The sequence below is a fragment of the Harpia harpyja genome, chromosome 12 (genome assembly GCF_026419915.1).
Source record: "Harpia harpyja isolate bHarHar1 chromosome 12, bHarHar1 primary haplotype, whole genome shotgun sequence".
Classification (NCBI taxonomy): domain Eukaryota; kingdom Metazoa; phylum Chordata; class Aves; order Accipitriformes; family Accipitridae; genus Harpia; species Harpia harpyja.
The window spans coordinates 6,179,933-6,203,548 of record NC_068951.1 but is presented as its reverse complement, the minus strand read 5'-3'; the positions used below and the strand labels follow the sequence as shown (position 1 = coordinate 6,203,548).

The window sequence follows — 23,616 nt, the reverse complement described above, 5'->3', positions numbered from 1 at the left end:
TAGAAGATTAAATTTATTCCTCTTGATCTGAAGAACACCATCAGATATCTCTCATATATCCAAAGATCAAAGATTGGGAACTTGAGAGGAGATACAACTAACAAAAATAGGTATGGAATGATGAAGTTATTTACATATCTCAGATACATTTAATCATGCAAAACAGAATGAAAAGGCTAAAGGGATTGGTATTAATAAAAAAGCAAAAGCGAAAATACAAGTCTGTAGTAACCATCAGTCTAAGTAATGTTAGCAAAAAGCCCTTTTATTTTATATAGTCCCACTGAAAGCAATTGGGGTGCATTTATATTACAATCTCTCAATAAAGCAATATTGCTAAATTTGCATAATCCCAAAGCAATAGTTCATTAACTTATGAACCTATAGAAAACAAAGTAATGACTTATTTTTATAAAAATTGTGTGGTAAATCCATATAAACTCTGTATCACATCTTCATTGTAATTGCACCTACAGAACATTTCTTTAACAGCTAAAAAAAAAAAAAAATTCAACTGTATTAGGAATTCTTCAGGATGGGTTATTGTCCAGCTGCATATCTAACACTGTCTAGTCATCTGCACATAACAAGATGGTTTCTTTTACAGTTTACGTTTTAGAAAATATTTATTGTAATTTGATTTTGTCATAACAGGATTTCTATCTGACGTGGATTTGGTAATGGTTTCATTACTCCAAGATCAATCTACTATTAAGTTTTCTTCTTCGGACACTCTGGAAAGGGATCAACAAGACCTCATGAAGACACAGGGGGATTCAGTATCCCCAGTTCAGCAAACTGTGAGTAAGACGGCCCAGTTCTGTTCTATTTCTTCAGAGGCACAAGTTCAGATACAATATTCAGCAATTTCTGTACTAAATCTCAGCATACTTAACTGGTAACAAAGTAAGCACTGAAAGTTTTATTCTTGAAGAGTAGAAACCTGAGTTACTCTTCTGAGCTAGTCTTAAGCTCCACGCTAAATTTCTTATTCGATTGCTTAAAAATCCTATTACTTTAAAAACAAAACAGGCAATCCATCTAGCTACTAATCCAGTAAAAATGCTACATTTAAAGTAATTATCATCCTGTTTCTAAAATAAATAAATAAAAAAGCAGACAGACACAGAGACATCAGAACCTTTTTATCTACTCCCTGCCACTAGATGATACCTTCAAGCACTTCAGAATTCCTTGGTACTTTTTTGGAATACAATGATCTCTCTCCTGTTGCCTGTGTATTCATCATGTTTACCTTTTATAACAAAAGTACAACTGAGAATAGTGTTCTTCATCAAACAACAGCAAAATAACCATTGTCATACTTTTATTATGAAAATTTCAGGTGGAGAATTGACAGCACTGCCATTCATACAGCTTTACATCACGAAATACAGGGGTTTTTTTAAATTCTTATTTAACAAAAGATATCATCAACACATGTATTAGGACTATAGAGGAGAGCGAAGAAGTAAGAATCAAGAAGTTACGAACTGAGCAGGTTCGTGTTCATGTGAGAAGCCAAAAGTGTCATGAGGTCAGATTTGCTTTCTGCAGGAATCCATGACAGAACAAAACATTAATAGCTTTGACACACAGACCCATGTGCAAATGAATGAAAAAGCTGTGCCATGTTCCACTCTGCAGAAAGCACTGGGTTTTATGCTAACTTCCCTTTGGGACTTCAAATCTGGTTCTTCCATGAAGCCATATATTCCTTTACCTGTTCTCTTAAAATACTGTAAGACCAAGTTGGATTTGGAGGAGGAAGGAGGAAAGGGACCGCTTGATAATCTGGTGTGACTTTTTGTGTAACACAGAACATTACATTTTCCCCTTCACTGAACACAATAACCTGCTCTTGACTTAAGCATGTCTTCTCAAAAGGCATCCAAGTTGTTACTCATCCTTGATGTCAGGGAAAATACGCGTAATTTCTAAGCTGAATGTGTTCGGCTTCAGGATCCAGACACTAGTCCTTGTTAAGCTTTTCTCTTCTAGATTAAAGAGCACTTTAGTAGCTGCTATTTTCTTTTTGCTAAAGTGCAAAAGGGAAGGGAGGAGATGAGACAGGAAGAAGGTTAAAATGTCTGCCTAGAGCCTACCTGTCTCACAGAATGAGTGTGGCTATGTTAATGAAAGGAAGTGATGTAACTAGCAACATATCTGGCAGCTTGTAACACCATCAGAGAATGAGATCAAGCTTATTTGACTAAACTTGTATATGACAAGACTTGCACTTATCATATTCCTGTCATTTAATCTTTCATCACTTGATCATACATCATCTTTTCCCTGAAATTGTCAGACCAACTAGTCAATAGTCACCTAAGACATCCTGTTTTTCCAAGATAGTTCAGTCTTCTCAAAGCTTTTACTAATTTACTTTTGAACAGTTTTGGATACAGAGTAACCAGACAACCCTTTAGATCTTTTAGGGCTTCTCTGCATGAAGGTGGCTAGGACTAGTAATTTTATACTTCACACCAATAATATATTTTTAACGTACTTTTTTTGTAAATAATGAAAATAATAAAATATTTGCTCGTACTAATCCTAAATAAATGCTGATAAATCATTGCAGGATAATCCCAGCTATAACTGCCAAGCATACGAGTCAGACAGCAGGACAGAAAGAAAGAGTTCAGAGTCTTCTCACAGCCCCAGCCCTGCTTCTCCAGCCCAGGATCAAATTCATGGGAGATATCCTACAAGCCAAGGAATCCACTGTGGCAAGAACAAATTTAAAGCGTCTTTCAGTACTGAAAAATTCAGACGGTACAGTTACGAGGAAAGTACTGTAGGAAATTATGACAGGTTTCTCAAGAGCAGCAGAAACCCCTTTCACCCCTACAAGAGGCAGATCAGCGAAGATGTCTTCCAGGAAGCACATCAAGCCCTCCCACCAGAAGGTTCACCCTTCAAAAATGCTAGAAGCATCGATGGTTTTGAGGGTCTACCAGGATCTACAGGTCCTGATGAGTCAGAGTCATTTCCTACACACATTCCAAACATCTCCACAGAACAACCATGGTGTAACAGCATCCAATACGGCACCACAGGCCAAGATCACGGTTCACAAGTCATGGTCAGTATTTTTTCTAGTTTTTTTTCCTGTTTTCAATGGCAATAATATACTTTTGGAGTTATTTTCTTATCTCTCAATGTGATTACATGGCCATTTAGTCTCCTGTCAAGTTGCAGGGTAGAGCTCAGGATAGACATCCGAATTGACTTGTCAAAGTTCTCCATTTTATGGCCTTTCCCTACTGAAAAACAGTCATTGGAAAGGTGCACAAGGACAAATTATTTTCCACTAGACACAATACATGAATCCTACATATCCAAATTCTTCCTGACAACGGGTTTTATATCAGTAGCTGTCATCAACTAGTATTTTCAAGGGACAAAAGTTCACAAAACTGTATTTTTCAAACATGAGGACATGTGCATCATATTTGTTACAACATCTCGGCTGACCTGCATTTTTCTCGATGCAAATAGAAGAGCAACTCTAAGACATCAGTACTACTTAAAATTAAACATAAGATCTGTTTATGGTATGTGCACTGTAAAGGTACCTGGGCTAATTCACATACTGGATGGAGGTGACTGCCTATTTAGGGCAGCACAGAGATCCCTGAAAAGCAAGGTAAATTACCCTCTAGTATCTCCACGAGATAGCTCTGCTGTGATCCAAAGCATAAAGCATATCTTCACAATCTAGTGCAGACAAAAACAATGACTACATCTGCCAGGAGAGGGCCCTAACCACTGGTTCTAAATTGCTGTGAGGCAAAGAATTCAAGAGTTACCAAAAGAAAGAGGGGGTTAAAAAAAAAAAAAAAAGTCTTAATTGGATTAAGACAATTTACCAGGGAATGGAGGGATGTTGTCAGGGTACATACCTGGGGATTGAAGCCATTCAGGTTAAGGAGGAAATTGATCTAAATCTCTTATTTCCTGGATAAATACTCATCTAGGTCAGATGAGTTTAATGTAAAACCTATAAGCAGTTGATGAAAAAAATTCCCATTTTCTTCCCAAATCCCTGGGCTGTGAGATGTAGAGAATGTAAAGCTAGCACTGCAGGAACCCTTTACCAAGTACATGTGACTACTCAGGAGAAGGCTGGCTACTTGTTAATGTCTCCACTGGTTCAGTCAGCATGCAACTTCAAAGCTCTTACATAGCTTACATGCTGCTGACAAGTTGACATTTCCAAAAAACTTCATCTTATGGTCATCAAAATAGCATGGACATTTATTAATACTGGATGTGGCATTTGTTTGGTGCCAGGATATCAAATCAAGTCTAATATGTACCCCTACATTAATCCATACCATAAAAGATGGTCCTTATGGCCTTGCTTTAAAGCAGAAGGATAAGTCCTACTAGTTCCTTGAAATAATAAGATGTCTATCACATCAGCTCTCAGAAAAGAAATCCTGGCCATCAATGTTAAGTGGGGGAAGGAACCTGAAGTCAGTCACCAGACCTACGGATAAGGATGCTGCTTAAGACACATCATTCCCTGCACTGTTTATTACCAGCTAGAGCTCTATCTAGCTCTCTGCTTAGCATGCAGTTTGTTTGAATTGCTCTTCTAAAGCAGACAGTGTTACCACACACACTGCATGGCACACTCAGCATTCTAACTAAAAGACAGCAATATTTAACATCCAGGAGTCTGAGCCCTTAACAGAATCAAGCCCTACGTGGAATCCAGGACTAGCAGCTGGGCAGATCTGTGAGAAATTAAGACTTGATCAACTTCTCTATGTTTATTTCCACAGTTGCAGAAATAAATCACATCCTTGTTATATTTCCTATATCTTGATCAAATTCAGTAGTCAGCCTACTTTGATTCTTCTCTGCCACCTCCTTCCTGTGCATTTTAGACCTCACCCTCTACCTAATGACAAAACGTTAGTGTCAGCTTGAGGTACTGACAGTCTGCAAGATAAAAATCAAGGAGTATGAAAAAGAGAGAGAGACAGAGACACATGTGCACACTCAGGAATGAAAGCTGGAGTATGCAGTTTGTGTATGTAGGGAAAAAAGATAAACAGAAACTGACATTTTCTGAATTGCTCTTTGCTGGAATTTGGACTGGGATTTTCTTTTTTAAAGTAGTAATTATACAAATGCAGAAAACAATGTTTCTTCTTGTACCACTAGAATATAAAACAAATTCTATGTAACACTGTGACAGAATCAAGTGTAAAAAAGTAGTAAGTATAATGAAAAACAAATCAGAACTAAGAGAATTTACTCTATTTTAAATTGAGGTGTTTAATAACTCTTTCCTTAAACATTTTCTAGCAGGATTCAGACATCAAGCTTAGGACATCCCCACTGGAAGGGCAGCCTGGTTTATATTGCTATCAGCCTCAAGTGCAGCAGATGTATTGCCCCTCACATCCTTTCCATCAGGTCAGTATAATATGTAGACCAAAATCCCCCGTATTTCTAGCACTATAATGGTATAGTAGTTATGGTAATAATACAAAAGACAGATGAAACAATACCTGCTAAATTTGTGTTTGCGGGGCCATGTTTGTGTACATACATTTTGTTTATGACAATGAGATCTTAAAAGAACCACAGCTAAATGCATTTTTAAATGGTCATCCAGAAAAAAAAAAGAAAAAAAAACTTGTAAAAATGGAATCTTGGTACTGCTTATTTATATTTTCACCATTATGCTCAAGAAAATTGGTTTTGAAACCAGATAAATTATTAACATAACTGTTGGCACTTCAGGATCCCAGGGAATTAACTGTGCTTTAATTCAGAATAAAAAATTAAATAGATGTGACTGTATACTTAAAATTCAGACCTAACATAGAAAAACACTTTTAAAGCAAAATTTTAACAGCAAGATGATGCTTGCTTTCCTTGTGCTTGATGGCACACACATCTCTCTTGCAATCTTTTGACTGTTACATCATCCCCAGTGAAAGATTATTCAGCTGAAGCATAATTGACCATAATGCTGATGATGCATGAGAATGCACAATATTAAGGTTGTTCTTCCGTAATGTAACCATATTATTAATACTAAAAATGCACAAGAGTAACTGACACCTTGTTTTTCTTGAGTGTGTTTAGATAGATGTCATTTGAATACATGTCAGTTCATATTTTCAAAGCAGTATGCACACAGTATCTTTGTAAAATCATACATATATTCCTTAATCTTACATGTGATCCTAGTACATATTTATAGAGGTTAGCAAGTGTGGTCTACTGAGCTTTGAAAACTTAGCATAGAGGGAGGGTGTGTATTACAGAGGTAATTTTCATGACTCTGAAATGTCTTTAAATAATTTCCTTTACATATAAATGGTGGTGCTGTTCAATGCATTGAAATTTTCCTCTTTTATGCTCAATTATCTGCAATGTACAAAATTTTCAGTAAGAAAGACATTTGAGGAGATAAAAATATGCTTGAAACACCCTATCTAAAAAACAAACAAATAAACAAACAAACAAAACCCCAGAACTTATTTAAGGTGAGATTAAGGCAACGAGGATTTTTCAGATATATAGGTAGAAATCCAAACACAAAAATAGCACAACTACGAGAACTCCCAACCATTAGAACTGAATTAACTTAAACTTACAGGAAATTCATATATATAAAATATTTGAACATAAAAGCTCACACTTGAGTTACGACTCCTTCGATTGCAGTGACTGATGACTGATATTGTAGAATCAACTGTACCATCCCATTCAACTTGCTCAAGAAGTACAAAAAATGTGACTAACAGAGCAGTGATCTAAAACTGTGCAAAGAAAACAAAAAACAGGTTGCCGTATATTTCATTGAGATTGTTAATTCATATGGTGTTACCAGTCTGAGTCATTGAAATAGTAATCATACCATTCATCATCAAGATTTAGTCCCTCATGAGGAAAAAGAAAGGTTATTTTTGGCATTGCTTTCTTTAATAGGAAATTTAAGTAACTTCTGAAAACAGATGGTGAATGATCATAAAGAACAAGAATACACATATGTCTAATTTTACGATCATTGATGAAATGAAATCATCCATCACAGATGACTTTTTAGGAATTTCATTTGTTAGAGTTTTGTAAAACATTACTAAGGAGGAATGAAAGTATTCCATACTGCAGTAGTGGATTTTCATATTTTAAGTGTGTATTTCTTATACTTATAAATCCCCCACCAGTCTACTGAAACTTAAAGGAAGATGTCTCATTATCACAGTACATAACTCCTCAGATATAGAGAGGAATAAAATAAGGACTAACTGTATCAAGCATTTGGAGAGCTTCAGGGACTTCTACAGCCTTTCTGAACTTCTAGCGTCTGGGACAGTTAAAATGATCAACAGGATGGTGTGGCAAGGCAGCTCAATAAGCACCTTCAAGTATCAACACTTGCATGAAGTAAACTTCTAAAATCAATTTCCTATTACTGTCATCTTTCTCTTCTTGCTCCCTCAGCTGCGGCCGGCCCCTGACCACTAACTGGACTTTGTATTTAAATCAGCTTAGGAACTCAGGGGCACAGAGGTTCTTCTCCAACTAGGTGTTGTGCAAGGACAGACCAATTTGCTTAGGGCATCCAGGTACTACCGAAGTTCACATAGTTTCAATATCATGGGCTTTTTGTATCCACTGTCCTCAGTGCATAGCCTTGTAAAGCTTGAGAAGTGTACAGATGCTAAATAGATGTGAGAAGGCATAGATAACAGAATGAAGCAGTTCTCTTACATCAAGTCAGGAAATATGGCTAAAGAATAATCTCACTCCTGGCTTTTTCTTTTACCTATCACTCTGTCATTCCACTAGCCAGAATTTACTGAACCTTTTTTTTTCCCCACTATAATGTGGCAAAAAGGTAACTATCTTTTAAGTTCTTATCAACACCATCAAAATTAATTTACTTGTTTTTTCTTGTTAGCCTAAAACTCAATAGAAGTGATAAAAGGTAATAATAAAATTGAACTAGAATAAAAAGAAGTGTGATATTACACTACCATCCTAATTTACAAATGGATTGATTTTATTATTGTTATTTTAGAAGAAAAGGGTTCCAGATGAAGGATTAACTTGCCACAAAAGCTCTGCTGCAAATATAAACTAGTTCCCCACTGGGACTGCAGTACAGACATTGTGGATGTGCCATACATCTCACACACAGTATAAATGTCAGGTTTGTGTGTTGCTTTAGCAGAAACTCCAGTTAGCTTGTTAATTCATTTCAATATTTTTTCATTTCTTTATTCGTTCTGAAGCAGGCACCCTCCCCCTGTCACTGCTGATTTGATACCAGTACTATTCCTATACATTGCCATTAACCACATTCAAAAAACCTACAAAATCAAAGCTGAAATACACCTTCTGGGAGTTGCTAGGCAAGATACAACAAGCACTAAGAGGAAAGTCTTCCATCCACCTGCAGGCTGGCACTGTGACAGATCTCTTACATGCAGCCGGTTTCTGTTAGACTTTTCAATATTGTGCTTCTTAACGTTACTACAGTAAAAGTATGGCAACATGTTCTACTACTCAGAGGAAAAAAACAATGGGTATAAGCAGCCAAAGTCGTAACAGGTAGAATTGCTGCCCATGTGCCATAATCAGATACTGGGAAATGAAAGAACATGTGATACAAGACTGAGAAGTGGAATAACATCTTTTGCATGAAGCAGCTCCAGTATTAATACTTAGCATTTCAAACTTGAACGGAGCAGTGCAATTTAAATCACTAGGAAGTTACACTCAAGAGAACGGGCCCTTTTAGCCTGAAGTGAAGGATGTTCAAGCTACGCCTCACTTTTCATTAGAGGGATGAGAGAGATCAACTCCTTTGTTAATTTTGTCCAGATGATAAAATGGCCTCACCTTGCCCTTTGCTGGACACAACAGAAATGATGACTCATAAGAAAAATTACTTCTTATTGACCTGAAAGAAATAGGAGACACTTACTGAAGTCACTTACCCACCCACCATAAAACACGGACACCTTTCATGCCAGTTGTGCGACTGTAAAACCAGCTCAAGCCTGTCATACCAGACCATTCCCCAGCCTCTGTTCCCTCAAAAAGGAGTAATGAAACCAATAAAACAGAAATAATCCTTAAAACGCCCAGTTCTTGCCTTTGGTGATGACATCACAACCAGTCCCATCTTAGTATTCTTTCCTTTCAAAGAGCCACTAAAACCAATAAAATCAAAATTATTGCATGAACTGCCCAGTTTTCTACTCTGGTGAAAAATCTACACACAATGCAACAAAGCAGACAGCACAGAACTGCACACAGAAATGAGTTCATGGCTGCTCTGGAGACTGTAGTTCTACCCAGTATTTAGTTTAACAAGGCAGGACATGATTAATTATGTACATCTCATTTCTTTCACCCTGCTTACTGTAGCAAACAAATTAGTGTACTCAGTATGTTTTTCCACATTCCATTTCAGGCAGTTCAATGTTAGAAAGATAAAAGCAAACAGGCAAAAACTCAAGTAACAACAATAAAATTACTGAGAAACTGAAATAAATTATTCAGAATCCAGAATAAATAAATAAACTATGAACAGTTTGCAAGCACGTGATAACCTCTCACAGGCATTTTATGGGGACAAAGACCAAGAGCAACAGAAGCTATTGGTCCAAAAATAGGAATGACAGTAAGAAATTAAGAAGATGTATAAACTAATTACCAAGGAAATCTTCCCAACAAGTCTCGAAAGCTACACTATAATCTTTCAGAGGAACCATAGAAACCTCATGACACAGGACTTCTAGAGCTAAGCAGTAAAACACTAGAACAGGGCTCAGCAACCTTTGAGTACTAAGGAAGGCACGCAGGTAGATTTTTTAATAGCATATGACATGATTCCTAATTTTGGCCATGCCCTAGCACTGGCATCTGGAAAGATTCATCTGTAAGAGGCAGAAATTCCTCTCACACTGAGCTCTGAGTTCAGTGGGAGCCTTTGCCTCACAGAGAGCCAACTGATGGTATCTAACCTTAGCAGTGTAGTGTTTCTTTGTTCTTGAAAGTTGCTTGCCAGCAGGTTTAAAGTGTAATTTGGAAAAGAAAAATATGTGACCAACTGCTGTGTTAAAAAATCGAGAGCAAACCTACAGAAACTCTGATGTAATCAAGGCTATCTATATGTATTATCTCCCCTCTTTCACCTATTTTTTTGCATTGGTATATTTCTATCCTGGTGATCGCATGATAGACCAGCCACTTATTTAGTGTGTCTTGTGAGCTGGACAGGCTTAGAGAGCTCTTCAAGAGATACCTTAGCATTTCAGTCTCCGGTAGCATTCTGCTGCTTGTCCCTAGGGGTGGGGTGAGGGTAACATAAATGCTATCTGATTTTAGGTGTCCTGGCTATTCTTTTTAGCTTTCTGATATAGAAAATGGGGGAAAAAAGAAGCTGCTTGAGGTGGTGGTTAACAGCACTTAAACTCCCAGCCTCCTGGAGAAGCCTGTTTCTTGTCATTGACTATGAGGAAACCTACACAGAGTAGCCTCACAGCTTCAGCACAAGTCAGGCAATATGAAAACCACCTATGAGAAATGTCTCATATGCCACTCTCCTGATCCCTGGAATGACATGACTAATTTATTCTAAAATAATACATTCACTTTATATATATTCTGATGCCATTTGTCCTCTAAAGCTTATGTTGTTGTTGTTTGGTTTTTTAACTGCCTTGGCTGATAACAGCATATTGAATGGTTGCTTTGGGATGCTATTGTCTTGGGAGTAGATTTTATACACTTTGAATTCTTGCTTTGTTGTATCCCTCTCCACCTAAAAAACAAAAAAACATCACACAAAACCAAACAAGGCTTAGTCAAAACTTCCCTGTTTCTTCCTATATTTTTAGTGGCTTTACTTAATAGGCTTATTTTTCTGTGGTGCACATTGTTTGAAGTACTGTATTGGGGGGGGTATTATTTATATAAATAAAATTACACCATTCATTTACTTGTCTGCATAGTGCAATGTTCAGGGGAGGCTGAGCAGGCTAAGATACTTCAACTGCAAGAGATGGCTGAAGGGAGGTATGCTTTAGGTCTATAAAATTATGAATTATCTGGAGACAATTAATAGGGTACAGTTACTCCCATTTTTCACAAGAACTCAATAGCATAGCAGGCAATAATAAAAGAAAGCACTTTTTTTACGTACTTCAGTTTGGAACACACTGCAACAGGATCTGGTAACAGCCAACACATCAGTAAGTTCCTCCTCATACATGCCCCATTTCTTCTACTTCTTAAGCATTAGCTAGTAATATTAATGTTTTCCAATGCCATCCTAGAAAGACTTTAGGTCTGACTTGGCATAACAGCTATTACATGTAGGCAGAGGACAATATTCTCAGAACTTAATAGTTTAATACTGTTACTAAGAAAGAAATATTTTTGAGAGCTTGTTGCTAAGTCAAGTAACATGTCTTTTATTCTATCATCAGTATCCCTCAGGAGGCAGTTATCCTGTGACTTATATTACTTCTTCACACTACCCTTACCAAAGAATTGCTCCTCAAAGCAGTCAAGAATCCCAGCAGCCTCTATTTCCCAAACCCATCTACTCCTACAGGTAATAAAATATTTTTTCAAGTCCTAATGTTACAGGAAATACACTGTTTACCCATGGCCTATTTCCAGCATCATTTGCAATAACATGCTTACTCTTATTTATCTTGTTCTGAGTGTGCTCTGTCCTGTTTGTATGAATCACAAGATGTTCCAGACTCTGGGGCCAAGGCAGAGGGAAATGAAATGTTGTAAAGCATGTGAACAGTCTTGATCACCCCCACAAAAGCTAGACATTTCTCTAATACAAAATCTTAGGTGTTGCAAATTTCATCAGCACAAGACTAATCACACTTAGTTGTCTTTCCAGGACCTGTATTAAAACTAATTTTTTCTCCAGTTACTAGGGCAAGGAAATGCCTAGAAAACATATCAGATATGCCAGTCACCACACAGGTTTAGCCCCCAAATAGCAGTCTAACAAAGTAGATCGGACAATTAAATTTTAATTATACCTTCTGTCACTGTCAGTTTGGTATTCTCTTTGTGGCCTTTATCAGTCTAAGCATTCAAACACAACCTTAAATAAATACACACTAGCAGGATTTGAAGGCTGTGGTCTTGATTCCACTTTCTATTACTTTATTTTAAACCCAGGTTGGACCTTCTATATGCGCTTTGAGAACTACCTCTAGAAGTTAAGCAGTGTAAGGAGCTTGCTTATTAACAACTGAGTGGAAACTTTAAGCATCATTGGTATTCATGCTATGACAGTGAAAGCCAGAGTAATTACATGCACTGTGAAAAATAGTCTTTCTTTCTGCTTCTGAGGAGTGAAGCAGAACAGGCTAAAATACTTTTCTTTCTCTCCCTACAGCATCCTGATCTTCATGGCACTCAAAAACAGCAAGACAGGGAGTTTGCCAGTCAGTGAGATCTACAATTTCATGACGGAACACTTTCCTTACTTTAAGGTGAGTTCCACAGGGAGGGGGGGAATCTCTCTCTAAGCTTACCTGGCATCAGAGGGAATAAGGGAGGGGATTCAATCTATGAAAAAGGATAATTTCTTAGTAGATTAATATCAAATCAATTAAACGCTATATACCTTCATGATCACAAACTACCCAGCATTTTAGGCCTAGGCAGAAATGTGAACATGATATGTGGTAATATTTAACACAAAAAAGATATTAAGAACTGTTCCAACTTTGAGTTGGTGCAGCTAACAGTGGCCATTCCTCACTAAGAACTCATAAAAAGGATAAATATTTTTAAAAACACATCCATTCCTTCCTCTCAGATCTCAAATACAGGCAGAACTGGTCTTGTGGCTTCCTCTGACATCAATAGCACCTCCAGACTCAAGTGGAAGCAGAGGTTCAAGGTTATCTTGCTCTGTTCTGGAGCTGGGATATCCGTCTTAGGCAACTCCATCAGTTGCATGCACTCTACAAAGGAAAGTATAATATGTGATAAATGGTACTAAGCTCATAATTACCCAGTAATGTTGGTGAAGGTAAGGGTGTATGGTTTGCAGCAGATAGATACTATTGAAATTTAAATCCATGCTGTAAGAGAAAGGTTTCTTGCACTTGGAATGCAAGTGGAAAGAGATTAGTCAGCACATGATCCAAGAGCAGAAGGATTACAGTTAAGATTTTAAAAAGAGCTATAATAGAATCATTGACTGCTGCTCAACCCAGAGCTTTGTTATTGCTGATTCTTCAAAAACATCTCACTGAAAGTCCAGATGAGGTGACTGCAGCTGTTAGTAAGGCCCAAAATTGAAAATAAAGCAATATGAGTCTGTCCTGTTTCTTATTGCAAATAAACATGCAGCAATTAAACCAAATTTAAAGCAGCTACAGGAAGGCAATTCGAACATTTGTATTAAGAAAAGAACACTAAGAATAACTAAAAATAAATGTTCCAATACAATTTGGCAATAGTTTTGGACACTAACTGAGGATAAATAAAGCCCGCCAAAAAAAAAAAAATAGAACGTGTCAGTAATCAGAGAAAAAGAATACACATCATGAAGGAAGAATGTTAGCATCCATTATACTTCTGTATTCCCAGATTTAGTCCCAAAGGAATCACTAGCTACTCTATTATTTGTTACAAGCAAGAGAAGGGAGAAAAAATACAGAAACCTACCATCATAATTCAGGAAGTATCCCATCACAACATGACTGGTCATAATCCACCGAAACAAATCTGAAGCACTCCAACTTTGTTAAGTCACAGAGACACAACTGATTTTTAGGCTAAACACACATGAAATTAAGTAATGATAGTAATCTAAATAGGGAAAGGAAGAAGGGTAGAACGGCACATGACAAGAACATAGTAGCTGTAAATTTTTTTTCATTTTCAAAACAAGAATAAATTTCAAGATTTGTATTTTGTCCCTAACAGAAGATTAACTCTATTTTCCATGCACTTACCACTAATTGCAAGAAATATTAATAATCCAAAGGAAAATAGTTTGAGGATTGTGAAAAAGGTCCTGGGTCACAACATCTTGAAATTGATATTTTGCAGAACTATGCTTCTTAGCATAATGCACAAATCATGAGATCTACAGCAAAGTAATACATTCTTACTGTTTTCTGGAAAAATAGCACGAGTTTCAAGCAGAGGTGGGAATATCAAAAATAAGTTTTACAGGCATGCCCATGTTTATTCATCAGACCAAACTGAAATTAATTCTCCTTTGTCTTACAACACAATTGATTATAAAATTAATCGGCAGGTTGCAAACCAAATGCTGCTGCTGCCAATACGCACAGAATTCCTCAGACACAAGACTGTGGCTCTATCAGGTGTCACCTTCCCGGTCCTGAAGTTAAAGTTATTCTGAGACAGCAGAAACATTAGGGAGATATACATCATTTCCTCAACTATATATTGTGTGTAAATATTGTGTATTGTATATATTGTGATATTTTGCATGTAAATGTGTATAGATAGGTGTGTGTTCCTATGTCTGTCTGTGCGTATACATACAGACGTGTGTATACATATGCTCATCTGTACAGTAGGTACATTTCTACCACAGCTTTAAATAACTGTTTTATACCTAATCTAAACTTTTCCCTTCTTACTTATCAAAACTTGCCTGTTCCACAGGTAGGGGGTTTTGGTGGTGTGGTTTTGTTTGGGTTTTTTTCTGCAGATCATCATGTCTTTTTCTTAATTCATTTAAAAATTTATTAAAATAAGGTTACTGCCATCATATGCAGTATAGGAAAAGAATGGTACAAGGGGTACTACTGGAACATTCACTATTTTGTGATGGCTTTATTTTTGCATTTTACTTACAAATACAGTCAAATGATTGACTAGTTCCATCCCAAACATCCTTAAAATAAGCAGGGGAGAATAAGCAAGCAAATATTATGCTTACAGCACTAAGCCCTGTCTACCTCTGGTTTTTACAGCAGCCCACAGAATTATCAATATATGGCAAAAGCTAATATCCTCTATCCTCCCTTTTCTGGAGAGTCTTCAGCATGATAAAGTAACATAAAAATCAGCAAAGAACATTTTGTTGTTGCTACCAGAACTCACTAAATAGCAGGATACAACAGGGGGAGGGGAAGCAATTTAAGTTGGAGAGAAACAGAGTACAAGTGTACACAGAATCTTGCTGGGAGACATTGGATGATACAAGCCTAGTCAAATTAACCTGTATTCGCTGCCACAGCAAATTTAGTTTCTATGATGCAACAATCTCATTTCTAGTTGAAACAGAGCAATCCAACTCCTACGTCCTAAAAAAAACATCTACGCAGCTAAAGTTGAATTACTCTTTGATGTACCTCTCCCTTCTTTTGAGACCTAGATTTAAAGAGAAAGGGTTTTGCAAGATCACTGAACTCTTTAAACTTCAAGAGGCGGTCAGGATCAATGGGTCTGTACAATAATATTTTTTGCTTGTCATCCTTTTTCTTCTTTGTAGTGATTAGTGAGTCTAACAGAAAGCTTTAATCTTGTTAATTGGAGTTATTGCCAGTGGTCCAAGAGGTTAGAAAGGTCTGTGGTCTGACGGAACTCATACCAGCAAGCATTCTCTTGCAGTGTCCGACTCCACACAGCTTCATTCGCACTACGCGGAATGCAGCAATGGCAGAAACGAGCCACAGCAAGGAGATTCCAACTACACGAGAGCAACTTCAGTAGCCAAAGCTCAGTTCGTTAACAGACAATCAAATGCTAACTTAAAAAAACTGGTGACAGTTGTAACATGAACATACTGCTGGAGTGTTCCTTTAGGGCCTACCTAGGTAAACGACTATTTTTCCGCTGCTCAGCAATACCAAGTGTAATGCAAGAACCTGTTCAACTCTTGGCAGCAGTCTCCAGAATAAATCCATGTACTTTTTGCTCTTACGTTTCTAAAACTACATCATAGTTTACACCCCCACACACTCTGAAAACCTCTGAGAAACATATGCCACTCCCATCTTCTCTGGTGCTTAGCAGAAACACTAATTATCCTGTATAGATACAGACAGAGGTATATGTAGCCTCATGTGCAGGGCAAGAACCATGAATATTCTTTCAGGTCAGCTTATTCAGTAGCTAAGTACACATCTTACCTAGGAGGAACAGTTTTATTTACTTTTGGAACTGCCAGAAAGAAACTTGAATATGATCTGCAAGGGAGAAAAACTGATTCATCATCTTTAGTATTACCCTATGGCAGAAAGAGTTTTAAAGGGGTGGTTTGTTTTTAAAATAGAAATGCACATTCTCTCACCTATGGGACTGGCTAACAGAATAGTGAAATGCTGACATCAGGTGGGCCAAAAGGGTAGAAACTGTGCTGCTATGAAAGGAAAATAGTTTCTTTTTTAGTAAATACCATGTATTTAATTTCCACAACTAATTAATTTTTTAATGAAGAAAGCAAGTATTAAATTTGACCCTCAAATTCTTCAGTAAGGCTTTTAACACCTTAACCCACAAGACAGGCCTTCACAAGCTAGGAAGTAAGAGATTTTACATTCCTGATAAAAGTAGAATTTCTGTCAAAGTATGTTCAAAAATTAATGGTGTATCATGTGAAGGCAAAAATGGAGAAAAGTCCATTTATAAAAGGTGGTCTTAGAGGAAATCTGTTACACTAGGCAACAATTAGAGAAACTATCAAAAAGCTGGCTTTCTATGAGAGAAGGATCCCTATTAATAAAACATAAAAATGGAAAGGAAACTTAATGCACATAAAAGGGAAATTTTAATTTTTAACCTCTTTAAAAAGACTATGGAAAATCATATTTATTTCTTGTGCTCTCTGTTCAATAATTCTCTGTGGTTGTTATAAACAATTGTGACGACAAATATTTTGCATCCATGAATATGAATCAATAGTGGCACATAGACAACTTCACGTACCTTTCAGAGAGTCGCTTAATTTCTTTTAATTCTTATGACACACAGATGAGGATTTTTTGGAAACAAGAAAAGAAAAAGCATCCAAAATTGATTTAAAAAAAAAGAAAAAAGGCCTCACATACACTAGTACTGAAGATCATTCATTGTAATCTGATGAGCTCTAAAGTCTCTCTCTCTCTTGAGACTTCTCATCTCTGCAAATGCAGACCTTTTGGAAAGAATATCATTTGACTGACACAGGTAAAGCTACAATTTTTTTTTTTTTTTAACTGGTCTTATAATGACAGGGGAAGTCTAGCTGGACTAGCAGTTACATCTATTACAATGAAGTTGGGTTTCTCCGATTGATTCCTGCCATTATGTAGCAAGTCATTTTTCCTGCTCTTTTTTTTTTTTTTTTTTTTTTTTTTTTTTTAAGATTATAGTGCAGTGGCAATGAGCTAAGACAGTTCTACTCAGATATGTAAGAAACAGCATTGTACAGTACTTACCAAAAGAAAAGCAAGGAGGCGACACATCAGGAATTTACTATAGGAATCTTCTGGTATGAACGCGCATACTAATTTACAAAGCCTTAATGTGATGGGCAGTATCTTCTGGCTACATGACTAAGTAAGCAGAAATGAGCGAAATCAAATAAACAAACACCAGAAAGACTTATATGCAATGAAAGGATACAGTGCCATTTCTTCAAGATCAGTATTTCAGACTGGCAAGCAAACAGGCATATCCCATCAGAATCTGAGCATGACTGTTTTGCTGGGTATTTCCCTCTTCATCCTCTACAGCAATATTAATTTTCAAAGTTCTTTTACAAGCAATCAGGAAAAAAAAAATTGTAAAAATTAAATTGTATAAAGAGAGAGTTTGCACTAGGTTTTCTTCTCTTTCCATTCTTGCAGTTGGATGCAAAACTGTCCTCAGGGGAAGGAGGGAATTTTGTTTCCCTCATTGATCAGAAACAGCCTAAATAAAATAGAGGAATCATTTTAACGAAGCTTGTATGTATTGTTCAGTTTGAAAGAACCTGCCAGCTTCCACTACTGAGTTAAAAATAAATGCAAAGCAAAAAGATGCAGTGATCAGATGTAGAAACCTGTATCTCATCTGTAGGGCTTGTGATTAAACCATTTGGTTATATAATTGGCTAGCATACAAAGTTACACCTACAGTAGCATGCTAAAATTCTTTTGAAGTCTGCCTGGACACTTAATTTGAGTCCAAGTAGCACATAGTCCTTCAATTAAGTGTTTGAAATTTTTCTAGGTGTTCCAAAATAGATAAAGATAGATTTCCTGTTAGTTCACAGTTCTAGAATATAAGTCTTTACACACTTAATTCTTGTGATTTGCAAACTCAGTCTTAAAAATTCAGCAGCACCTCTGACAAGGCCAACCTTCTTGCTTAGAAGATCGGTTACTATTTTATCTGATTCTTCTCTTCCCGCACAACATGACTGTAACATTTTTGTGGCTTCCTTCTAACATACAAGTTTCATATTTTAGAAAGTATAATCTAAACAGCATTTCTTATAATCTCACCAGTCAAAACAAAGAAATATATTCGTATTTTTTTTTCCTTGAAGTGCCATTCTTAGACTGGATTTGTTTTTCCAGACAGCTCCAGATGGCTGGAAGAATTCTGTACGCCACAACTTATCTTTGAACAAATGCTTTGAGAAAGTTGAGAACAAGTCAGGCAATTCTTCTCGGAAAGGCTGTTTGTGGGCTCTGAATCCAGCCAAAATTGATAAGATGCAGGAGGAGCTTCAGAAATGGAAGAGGAAAGACCCAGTTGCTGTAAGGAAGAGTATGGCAAAGCCAGGTCAGTAATATGTTAGTGCATTAGATCTCAGACAGTGGTGCCCAGAACTTTTCTTTGCAATAGGCACCAAGCTGTATAAGAGAATTTATACATGATTTAGGAAAGCATTTAAGAATTTTTACTGGTTATAAAGGTATTGGAAAAACAATTAAAAAAAAATCACTAAAAAGCAGAATTAAATAAGACCTGGTTTTGCAGGAGTGTTTTCAAATAGGTACAAAGAAGCTCCATCAAGAAAACATTCTCTCTTGACAACTCACTAAACTTTAAGATAAAAACAACACTGAATAAGTACTACAGAATAAAATCTGAAACTAACTGATAAGTATCCAACCATTAAACACAAAAATGCAATTTATTAAGTATCACTTGGCACTGATAATTTAGAAAAACATTTCAGGCTTTTGGAGTTCTTATCGTATATGGGCTAGCACTTCTGTTTGCCATTCCACTCACCCATTTCCTGAGGAACACTAAAATTCTAGCTGCAAGCTATGAAGATTAAGGCTCTGTTAGGAATAAGTAAGTCATGGACTTTTTTCTTGTTTTGTAGAAGAACTTGACACACTGATAGGCGACAAAAGTGAAAAGCTGAGATCTTCAATCATGTCCTGCAGTCCGACTGGTGTTGCAAGTGCATCCCTTTCCAGACAGATGGCAGTCCAATCCCATTCCTTATGCGAGCCCTCTCTTTCCTCCGGTATACCACAGCCATTACATAGTATCCACGCATCAGGAGCTCTACATGTCAAGAGCCCATTACCAAATTTGCTCGGGGGCCAGCAAACTGCGTGCTATACATCACCACAGGGTTTTCCTCAAATCTCAAGTACATTAATGCAACAGTCACCTGATCCTCAGACCCTATTTCCTTCTGGGGAGGCTCAAAGTGAACTCAGAACTCAGCCCAGCATCACCCAGGATTCTCCACTGCCGGCTCAGACCCCCCCCATCTGTGGTGTGAAGATGCTGACAGAGCACTCTACAGCGAGGACAATGCAGGACACGCTCATGCAGGAAGGAGATCTCAGCAATGATATCGATGCTCTTAATCCATCCCTGACTGATTTTGATCTCCAAGGTAGGTATCAAAGGCATGTTTATTTTGTAGACTCAGGCTTATGGCATCACATCCCACCCGGCATAAGATGCATTTATGTCCTTCTTTTTTAACTACTTGTCCTTGCCACTGCTACAAAGACCAGCTTACTAGGTTACATTATTTTGCACAACATGGAATTTTGCATTGTATCTTTAAAAAGTTTCCCAAGAAAACTAAAGGTTTACATCCAGAGTTTAAAAAAACCCTGCTTACTCTTGACTACGACTGCTGATATTAAATACTGCAAGACAGTATTTAGAATGTATTTTTTAAACTTCAACATATTTTCCACTGGAAACTGCTCAAGCACAACTATTTGGTGCATAGCAAGAGAATTGTCATATAAGGAGCACAAAGAGAAATAATTTTGATTGAATTAACATGTTAACATTCTTCTTTATCAATATTTATTCAAACACCTTCCACATCTTTGCTCAAAAGAATGCTATTTACTCCTTCACAAGGCATTCATATGATCTACAAACAAATATATTTTCAAGGGTGTGTTCTTAAATACTTAGTCATGTAATTCTGACAGTAAAGTTCCTGATATTAAATAATTTAATCATCTTGAACTGACAGGATTTTGAACACAGTCTTCCATGCAAAAATAAGAAAAAAAAACCCACCAAGTTTAAGAGTGTGTGTGTGTGTGCATGTATATTTATATATGTATACATATAAAACAAAACCTGTGGGTTCCAAATGATAAAGCTCTTGCTGCACCAAATAATATGCAAGAATTGCCTTCCTGCACAGACAAAAAGTGGTGCACAAGGCAACCTAAAAGATAGAGAAAAAAATGCAGTCTTAATTATCTACACAACTCGATGAATGCAATTGCCTTGCCATTGTACTATCACAAATAATCAGCAATCCTGCCATGCCCAGATTGTTTTACTAATATAAACACCACAGTTTCTTGAATCCTCAGCTTCTTTCTCTTTCAGGCAGCCAGAGCTCACATTCCATTCATTTCTCTTAACCTCTTTCCATTTTATTCGGTTAATCTGGAACATGCTCATTTATACTGTGAATACTCTGTATACTTCACCAACATGGTACGATTCCAGTTTCACTCTGTCCTTGCCCTTTACCTCAAATTATTTAACCTTATCTAGACTTTTTTACTTTCTTTATTTCTAAAATTACCAAATCTCAAATCAGAGGTCCTAGAACTTAAGACAAGGCCTGCATACTTGGAGCAAAATCATTATATACACACATACATTAAAAAAAATTTTTTTAAAAATTAGCAAAATCAAAAGGGCTAAGTATTATCCCATTAGATAGTCTGCAGATGGTGGGTATAGCATTGGAGCAACAGTCTCCCTGCCACCAAACTTTTTGGTACACGTCAGAAAAAAAGTAACATTTCAGATCTTTTGATTTGTCAGGTCAATCACATATCCAGTAATTTAGTTTGCAATTCAGACAACACTACACCATAAGAATACGAGAAGTCCAGTTGTGCAGCAATATTTGCAGATTTGTCTCATGGAAGAGCTAATGGCATTTTACATCTTATAAAGATAACAGAATTTCCCCTGTCAAAATTAGTCGGGTTTTTTTTCAAATAGAAATTATGCTTCATAAGGATACATTTGCAACAGAATCTTGCCAATTATCAAGTAAAATAATTTTGTTAAATTAATGCTGCTTTCTCCCAGATTTTAATTTATTATGCAGACAGACAAATAATAACTATCTAAACAATCTTTTTCCTTTCTCAATCACAAGTGATTAAGAGTAGCTACACATACACTACTGTATAATTATGACTTCTCCCGTAAAACAATGTTTCCAAAAGTATATATAAAGAAAGTTGAATCAATCCATTTTGTTTTGTTATAGGAAATCTTTGGGAAGAGCTGAAAGATGACAGCCTAGCTGTGGATCCCTTAGTTCTCATTTCATCATCCCCAACGTCTTCCCAGTGTTTCCCTTCTCACTGCCAGATGGATAACAGCAGCAGCAACAACGTCAACATCCAAAACGGAACTCCACACAGCAACTTACCCGACCTACAGCTCACTACTCTTTACTCTGCCTTTATGGAATTGGATACAGTGTCTCCTGCCTACCTAAGTAATTCTGGATCCAAACCTATAGCACTAATGTGAACCACGCACCAACCTAATTATTATTATTTTTTTGTCAAAGTACAGTCCTAACCATCACACACACTTACCTAACTGATTTATGTCAGCTGAAACTGTCTCCATCGGAATAAGAATAATCTTTTTCCAGAGCTCGCCTGCAGGATATGTAGCTTTACTATGATAATTTTCTACAGACAGATACTAAAAAAAATTTAAAACTATTTAAAGATAATATTGTTAACGGCTGAACTGGTCAACACTGTTTTATCAAGCCGCTCATCTTCTGCATCTTCCAGAAACAAATGACTATAACAGGAAAACAAATTATTTACTTTTTTCTTCTTTTTTTTTTTTTAAATGAAAGCTGCTTGCAAACACAGAAGTCAAAACACACAATAATCTAACTTATTTCTTGGAGCCAATGATGACAACAACATCTGCCACAGACCACTCAAAAACAAAAAAATCCACATATTAAAACATTTATAGTTCCCTTGAAAGAAGTTCTGGGTTTTGGTAAACAAGAACATAAACTGAAAATTCTGCAAGTATTAGAAGATAGAGGACTAGCTGCTGACAGACTAAACCAAAGCAACAAATATACTTCAGTGAAAAATCTAAGTTTTACTGTGTTTAAAAAGAAATTTAAAACCCTGCTTTTTTAATAAAAAAGAACAAAACAATTTAGTAGAATTTTTACTTGGCTGGAAATTATTCACATTCATTCCTCTATTTTTATCCACATAAGCCAAACAGTAAGATGAATTATTCAACAATTAAATCAAGATTTTGAAAAATGTTAATAAAAAAGAGAACAATAATTGTTGCAGTTAGCCAAATCCAGAGAGCATCTCTATTTTAACATCCAGCTGGCATCTGAAACATCCAACATGGTTTATTATGATGCTGAACTAGCCCTTGCATTAGGATAGCATATGGTTCCAAACATGAACTAAACTAAGGAATTTCAGTAGCCAGTCTCTCAGGAACACACTTCTCTCTCTGATTTACCATAAAGGTGCTGCTTGTGACATGATAGAACAGTATTTTATTCCAAGTGAAGCAATCTAAAGACAAAGCAATTTGGAGCAGGAATCTTTAACAACACTAAAGAATATAGTCTACAAACCAAAAAAATATTAAAGTACACTTTCTTGGTTGACATGTCTATTCACATATTATGAAAACTCAGAAGAAACTAAGCAGGTTACAATTTGAGTCAGACTGAGCCACTTACACTACAAAAAAGCAGCAAGGAATTACAAAGAATAGTACAGACCGGGTAGAACAGCGAGATAGTATTGTTAAAATACATGCATGCAGGTTTGATTAGCCTGCCTTCTTACAGCAAGGTGGGAGTACTGCCAGTTAAGACTGAAGCCAAACCCATGTTCCAATCTACACCCTCAACCATGCCTACTAGCCCAGACGTAAAATCAGATTAGGGGCAGATGGATAGAGAAGACTTAGGAAGAATACGTGTGATGCAACTTTGTAATAATCCCTTATGCAGCTGTCAAGAAATCCTCACTTGACTTGAGCCCCTCGTCCTCTGTGTTCCTGCAAACAGAATATGCAGAGTGAGAAATGCAGTCAAGTTCACCAAGCTGGTCTACGCAAAAAGACAGCAGGAAGACAGTT

The 23,616-nt window shown here is 36.7% G+C and overlaps 1 protein-coding gene and 1 long non-coding RNA gene across 4 annotated transcripts in view; one reads left to right on the top strand and one right to left on the bottom strand.

Annotated features, from left to right (window-relative positions):
- The window catches only part of FOXN1 (forkhead box N1), a 42,190-nt gene extending 19,522 nt beyond the window's left edge, over nucleotides 1-22,668 (top strand). For 2 of the 3 annotated variants that reach the window (XM_052802810.1, XM_052802811.1), the window contains exons 2-9: nucleotides 655-800; nucleotides 2,585-3,088; nucleotides 5,326-5,436; nucleotides 11,481-11,608; nucleotides 12,422-12,518; nucleotides 18,564-18,771; nucleotides 19,325-19,852; nucleotides 21,728-22,668. In XM_052802810.1, the coding sequence (XP_052658770.1) occupies nucleotides 681-800; nucleotides 2,585-3,088; nucleotides 5,326-5,436; nucleotides 11,481-11,608; nucleotides 12,422-12,518; nucleotides 18,564-18,771; nucleotides 19,325-19,852; nucleotides 21,728-21,996 (1,965 nt within the window). In that variant the 5' untranslated portion in view covers nucleotides 655-680 and the 3' untranslated portion in view covers nucleotides 21,997-22,668. The remainder of the gene's footprint in view (nucleotides 1-654; nucleotides 801-2,584; nucleotides 3,089-5,325; nucleotides 5,437-11,480; nucleotides 11,609-12,421; nucleotides 12,519-18,563; nucleotides 18,772-19,324; nucleotides 19,853-21,727) is intronic. The other variant, XM_052802813.1, reaches the window with a different exon arrangement.
- Nucleotides 11,402-19,253, bottom strand: LOC128148717 (uncharacterized). The gene is made up of 5 exons (XR_008237387.1): nucleotides 19,141-19,253; nucleotides 18,489-18,744; nucleotides 17,626-17,755; nucleotides 13,705-13,772; nucleotides 11,402-12,995 (listed from the first exon to the last, which is right to left on the bottom strand). It is a non-coding gene; the product is annotated as an uncharacterized LOC128148717 (long non-coding RNA).
- Nucleotides 22,669-23,616: the final 948 nt, after the last annotated feature.